Here is a 7219-nt window from a genome sequence, read left to right as displayed (position 1 = left end):
GAAAGATGCTGCAAAAAAACAAAATAAAAATATGACAAATCTTAGAAAAATGAGTAGGTTCAGAATCCTAAGTTTGGGTTTAAAATGCTAAGCGTAGCTATTAGTGCTAATATTGTGTGCTTAAGACTTAAACCACTATAAATACTATTCTTGCATACAACCCTAGGCTGATACTCAGCCATTTCTATGTGGGTGCTACCTTTGGCTGCTGCCATTGTCTTTCTCTACCATTTCTTGACCTTTAAGTAGATTTTCTTCACCAAAACTTCATAACTAAGGGTGATCAAGCATTGTGAGGGAGGAAAATGAAGTCTTGAGGGAGTGAGTAGACTGTGTTTTCTGAGTTTGGGGGCTGACCTTTGTGGTTTGAGTTGTGAGAGCCTTTGTCTTGGCATTTTGGGCTCCAAGGAGTGATCTTTGGTGAAAAAGAACCAATCTTTGATCCTCATTTTTGTGGCTTGGCAAAGTCAGATTGTTGAGGCTTCTTAGAGAGCTCCAAGAGCACCTCTAGCTTCTGTTTTGAAGCCTTGTGTATGTTCCTCACCTTGATCATGAGTTTTCTTTGTTTAAAGGTTGAGTCTTGGCATGTTAATGAGTTAAATAAGTAACCAACCTGAACATGAACCTAAAAGTGAATAAAGATGCATGCTTTAACGTTCCAATGTGTTAAAAACGGAACCTTTGGAGTGATATCTCGCGAAATGCAGAAACTGCATTCTGTCGCGAAATATCCGGATATGATATCCGGTTATGGGCTTTATCATATCCGAATATGGATATCCGGATATGATATCCGGATATAGATATCCGGATATGTCCCCGACGAATATCCGGATATCCTGGGAAGTTCGAGACAGTAACGGTACTGTTCATACATAATGATATTTTGGGTTTGTGGACCCATGATTGGCTAATGTGGACTTCTGTAGTAATTAATTTAAGTCAGAATCTAAGGGATTAAGGGCTTATAGCTTTGTGAGAAGCCTAAAGGCATGGAACGTAAAAGGAAGGCGTTATCTTTATGTCATATGCATGTAGAGTATGAATATTGATATGATTATTGATCCAAACAGATCATGATTGTGCTGTGTGTGGACCTTGAGCGGGTGTGGACCTTGGATTGGATTGATTGCTTAGAGGTAAGCTTTCGTGTCCTCGGTTTAGCCATTGTTGGTTCCACCATACCCCATGGAGGAATGGTTTATATGCATGATGTGTTTCCATGTATTGATTTATTGAAATGCTTTTGAGCTGTTAAGTGCAAATGCCTTGTGATATGTATGTGATGTTTCGCCTAGACGGGATGATGATGCTGTGGGCAGGTACGGCATGGGCGTGTACTATTGTGGGTTATAGACGTACGTACATCCTGCATTTCTCTAGCCAGTAGAATAGTTAACTCACATGACATGATTATATGTTGCATGCACTAATTTGGAACTTATATTGTTAAACTGCTTTAGAACTTATATTGCACATGTAAATGAGCTTGGGGTGGAGAAATCTTTGAGGACCCCTTGTCTTACTGAGGTTTCTGTTTAGAGATCTCACCCCACGTTTGAGGCACATATTTCAGGTTCAGGTAACTCGGGGGTTGAGACCTCGGGCGGCAAGAGGCTAGAGCTGAGTTAGACATTGCTACTTATACTGTTATGATTGGATGCTGGCATGTTTCCTGTTATCGTTATGATTATGTTGTTATTGTTGAGACTCTGTTGGGCTTGTTGCCTTATTTGGTGAGCATGGAGGTTGTCCATGCCACATTTAATATATATGCCTTATTTGTTAAATTTTGAATATAAAAAATAAATTTATTTTTATTTATCTGGTTTAAGCGGTTGAACCAGTAACCCACTAATCGATGCCTTGATTGATTTGATAAGCGGTTTGAGTTTCATAACATTGGTTCTTACATAGATCTTAAACAATATTTTGTTATATGTTTTTCACACACAATTTTAATAACAGAAAAGTAATATATCACCAAAATAATCAATTTAAAGGAGTGATCCTTTTCACATATCATTGATATAAGTTGAATTGTTTTTTTGAAAAGAATTTTTACAAAATTTTTTTTATTAATAAAATATAATGATTGATTAATGAATGAAGAACAATTATTGAAAGCTGATAACAAGTTACTGAATATGGTAATTAATTTATACACATAGTTAACTAACAATTGATGAATCAATATCAATTTATGGGGAAAATATTGTATATAAAATAAAATGAGTTGAGTTATATTGACAAATTTTTTTTTTATAAATTTATAAATTACATTATGTCTGACCGATAATACTCTACTCAAAAGTGTATTACCGATTAGTAAGGGTGAAAGTGGGCCGGGCTGGGCCGAGCTTCGCCCCGAAAAGCCCAAGCCCATGCCAAAAAATATTAAGTTGGCATGACCCGATCCTAGTATAAGTCAACTGTTAGTCTGGCTTGACCCGTTTATATAAAAAAAACAAATAGCCTGGTTTGACCCATTACCCTATTAATTTTTAATTTCCAAGCAGGACCATGAATCAACTTCACAAAATACTCAAATTTTGTTGCTAAAATAAAAATCACAATTTCAAAGTCCAAACAGAACCATGAATAAAAAAAATCATCACAATATGCATTTAAGTCACTTTCAAAAGCAAAATGCTCAAACTAAACAACATATATTTCATCAGATCCAACAAAAAAATCTATACTATGTAAATTAAAATAACTACATGAATCCAACAAACACATCATGATGCTTGTAATAACCAAAAACTTCTCTTCATCTTCTCTCCCCTACAAATACAATTCCAAGATTACATAAGTTGGCAAAAATTTCTAAATGTAGAAAACAAAAAACAAGAATAAAGAATAGAAAAAAAATAAGATTAAGAAATAAAAAATATTTTAATTGATTCATATAGGCAATCTCATATGCTGAGATGTTAGTTCCTCCTATATAAAAAATAAAGTCAAATTTCTATTAAATTTTTATAAAATATAATTAAATTATAAAATGATTTCATTTGATTAAATTTATACCTTTTGTTTTTTCTTCAAGTCATACCTATTACGTAGCCAATCTCCGCGGTATATTAAAGCTTCAATGATATCTTCAACTAAGATAAAATGATATGCATCAATAACTCTTCCTCTAGCAATAAATGTTGATTCTTATGGTACTGTAGAGATTGATACAGATCTTATGTCACTCTCAAAGATAGTATTGGTGAGAGAACGAACCTAACTCCTTCCACCACCTACTTAGCTCACATGCACCAACTGAACTATTACCATTTAATATTATTATGAATAATATTATTATGAATAATATTATTTTATTTAATTTAAAATAAATAATATGATATAGGCAGACCTGTAGGCTTATAGGCCCGGTATGTAAAGAAAAAATCTATCACCTACTTTCTAAATATGTTTCTTTAAAAGTGTAGGCCTGTTCTATTTAACTATATATAAGAGGCCAAGTCCGGCCTGATATAGGCTAAGTCATAGGCTCTTGTAAGCCGGCCCAACCCACTTTCACTTCTATCGGTCAGACATAGTTTAGTTTGTAAGAGTTTGTAAACAAAAAGTTTATAAATATATTCAGCACTGTTGTAATATTTTAATAAGAGTTTTATGTTTATCATGTAACATAATATAACCTTACTTTCTTACACACACATTAATGAGGTAGGGTCCACATATTTTTCTTTCTCTTTCATCATTTCACTTTCTCTCTCTCTTTTATTGTATGTGTTGAAAACAACACTTAAATTATGTTACATAACATTAATAAAACCATTTTAATAAAGTTAGAATATGGTAATCCATCTAATTGTACATTTACTTATTTTTAATGGTTAGTGTTATTTTTTTATTTTCGATTTTTTTTTTTGGTTTTCTAATGTATCATAGTCGACAACCGAAGATTAATTCTTTTGAGACGGAAGATCACATTAAGTGAGCAAACCTCTCTCAATAAAGTCTTCTCCATACACACAGCTAGGAATCGAATCCCTGTCAGCATGCTTAAGGAACTCAGCTATCTACCAACTGTGCCGGACTTTGTTGGTAGTGTTACTTTTTTTAATGTTAAATAAAGAAGTTATGTGGTTAATGTTACTTATTTTTATTTTGCATAAAGAAGTTCTATGAGCGGGATAGGAGGAACCCATAATAGGAACCACCAATGGATAAATTAGAGCAACTATATTAAGTGGATGACCGATATCTTGTCTCATCAATCCAAAATATTAAGATATTAGATTCATAAGTCCTATCATTTATACTTCCAACTCATTACCAATTAATATTTAACTCCATCAAACTTAAATATCTCAAGTTTATACGGAAAAATGAAGATTTAACTATTTATGTTATGGAAGAAAATGAATATAGAAATGAAGTCAGTTGTTGTTGTTTTTTTTCCGGTAGACTAAGTCAGTTGCTTCAATTAAAGGAGGATGGCCGGTCAGAAAATATTAAAATGTATTGTCCAACACCTACCTTTTCCCATGCTGCCTAGCACATAACCTTATGATAACGTATTAATGAATACTATCTTATTTCAAAATTAATAGAAAAATGTTTCTTTTACATATGATATTTTACGCCTCTTATACATTAATTATTAATGAATAAATTATTAGTTATCGTTAACAATGTTTGATTGACTATCACATTTGCAATATGTTATTGATAAGTCAAAATAGATGATTAGTCTGATAACTAATCCATACACCTAAATTAATAATTTATTCATAGTCAATAATTTAAGTTATGGAATTCGATGGTTAAAAATAGGTTAGCAAAATGTGTGTTGTGTTGATATGTGGATTCAAATGGATGTGTATGAGTTTAAAAAAATGACACAAATTATTATTGTATTGTGTGATAGGTTGGTTAGCGTGACTTAAAATAAAAACAAATTAAAATTTTGGTTATTTTGACACGATTCGGGTCATTAATGGTAAAGCTACTTATTTAATTCAAGTTTTTTCTTACTATTTTCAAGTTTTTTTGGAAAAAAAAAAAATCATATTTTTTAGTTTTTTGTGTGTCAACCTGTATTTTTTAGTTTTTTGTGACTGAATTTAAATTTTTGACCCATTAATAAAAATATGTGTCGTGTTCGGATTAGACGATTTCACCCACAAATTGAATCTTGACACGACACAGATTGAATCCACGAATATACATTTTGGCACTCCTAATTAGAAATTACAAAATTGATTTTCAGCATACATCTTTGGCCCTTTTCCTTTTCCTCTACCATGACTCATGAGGATTAGGTAAGTTAATACTTCAAACATTGAGAGCATCTTGTTCAGCAAAAATCCTAGCACCAACAGCCAAAATCAATCTAAGGCTTTCTTTGAAAGTTGAATACACACCGAAGGACAGTAACACATGACAAGCCAATGAATGCTTAATAGTAAATTTATGGTTCTAGACTATAATGTTTTCAAAAAATAATACCAGGATTCATTTTCCATTCGTAGTAACACATGAGATCCATTTGTATAATTCAAACAATGAACTAATAGAAAATGTCGTGGACAATGATATTCTCTTACTTTCACCATGTATAGGAAAAAACCCATGACCCATTAGATCATGGATAAGATGAAAGCAAAGGGAGAGGAATACATGGAGAATCCTTCCAAACTGTAGAGTGCAATGTGAGTATCTCCTTGGCCCGCTTCTTAGCCTTGAAACTACCTTCCACTTGAAGCACCAAACATAACTTGGACACAACCCCAAATAGCATCATTTCGTAAAGGACTCTTGGGGTGGCTGAATACCTACAAATGGAAGTCAAAATTTTAACCCCTCTATCACTTGCCACATGAGAAACCCTTAGGATTTTCTTTGATACAATAGCCAATCCAGCTCCATGGCTCAACAATTCTGCCCTTCCTTCTGCACAGCCACAAAGTCGATCCAAAGTTATCAACATAAGCTCACATGCTCTTCTTTCAGAGACATCAAAAAGGAGCTCAATGAGGACTAAAACCGCACCACCCTCAATTGCTTTGATTCGGTTTCTACCCTTTGGACACAACTCCACAAGAAGCTTCAATGCAGCCTTTGAAGCTTGATGTGATATCTGATCCCTTAGCACTCTTATTATTTCAACAAACAGTTCTGTTCTGACACTGTTCAATTGGGTTGGACCAGCCACCTCAAATGCTGACTTCAATAGCATAGTTGCATAAGCTCGAGACTTGTGGTTCCCAAGCTTCAAGACCTGAAACAAAGACTCAATAAATTGAATGCCCTCGTTGTTTATAAGATTCTTAAGCTGAGATCCTGAAAGATTTATGTGAAACAAAACTTCAATAGCTGCTTCACTAATAACAGTTGAATCTTCTTGGCCATTGTTTATCATGGTTGAAGCCAAGAAATCTATTGCCCCTGCTGACTCCAGAGAGTTTTTGTTACTTTCGCTTTCAAAAGCAATAGATTGAAGCCTTCTAAGGCATTTGAGATGCTTATCCGGGAATCTCTTTGCTTCAGAGAGGAGTTTCAGTACTTGAGTTTTGTCAATGGTTGGCTTTGGAATTGGAATACATTCAATTCCAATGAAGGAATTAAGGGTGCACCAAGCTTGGATCAAACGGTGTAAAGTATGGTTTGGGGTAAGATCAGTGTGTAACAGTGATTGTTTAGTAACAGGGCACATATTGTTCTCGCATGAAAATAACCATCTCTCTATGTTTTCTCTATCGTATGTGATTCCTGTGCATACTGTGACAGGGTCCTTCATAAGTTGCAAGGAAATAGGGCAGAGGAAAGGGTCAGGAATCTCAATTTCATTCATGTTTTGGAAGGATGGATTGAACTAAGTTCCAGCAAAAGGAAAGGACTTGAAAAGAGAAAATGTTATAAGTAAGACTAAGCAGAAAAAAAAAATTAAAACCCGAAATTAGCTACAAATTAAGCTGAACATTGCAGAGAGTTGAATATTGTGATGACAACTCAGATTTTGGATATTGAATTATGTATGAAGCAGCTGTTCAAGGCACGTAGTACCAAAAAAATTGTGGTATAAAGAAGGTACTAATTTTTTTATACAAGTTTTTCTGAACAATAAAGTCAACACAGAGAAATTAATAGATAGATATGGGGATGGTGAATTGGTTAGGACTATTTCCAAGGTTTTGTAAGGACAAAGTGCTTATAATATGTGTTGTGACTTTCTTTATTTAGCTTTAGCTTCGGT

The 7219-nt window shown here is 33.8% G+C and overlaps 1 protein-coding gene across 1 annotated transcript; it reads right to left on the bottom strand.

The window, feature by feature from the left end:
- Nucleotides 1–5608: 5608 nt before the first annotated feature.
- LOC133290495 (E3 ubiquitin-protein ligase PUB23-like) lies at nt 5609–6817 on the bottom strand. Its single transcript, XM_061488583.1, has one exon. The coding sequence runs from the start codon at nt 6815–6817 to the stop codon at nt 5609–5611; it is 1209 nt and encodes a 402-aa protein (XP_061344567.1).
- Nucleotides 6818–7219: the final 402 nt, after the last annotated feature.

The sequence above is a fragment of the Gastrolobium bilobum genome, unplaced genomic scaffold (assembly GCF_033153095.1).
Source record: "Gastrolobium bilobum isolate Gb01-03AN ecotype WA unplaced genomic scaffold, APGP_CSIRO_Gbil_v1 utg99021, whole genome shotgun sequence".
NCBI classification, from domain to species: Eukaryota; Viridiplantae; Streptophyta; class Magnoliopsida; order Fabales; family Fabaceae; genus Gastrolobium; species Gastrolobium bilobum.
Note: the sequence above shows the minus strand (reverse complement) of the source record. Positions and strands in the feature narration are given on the sequence as shown.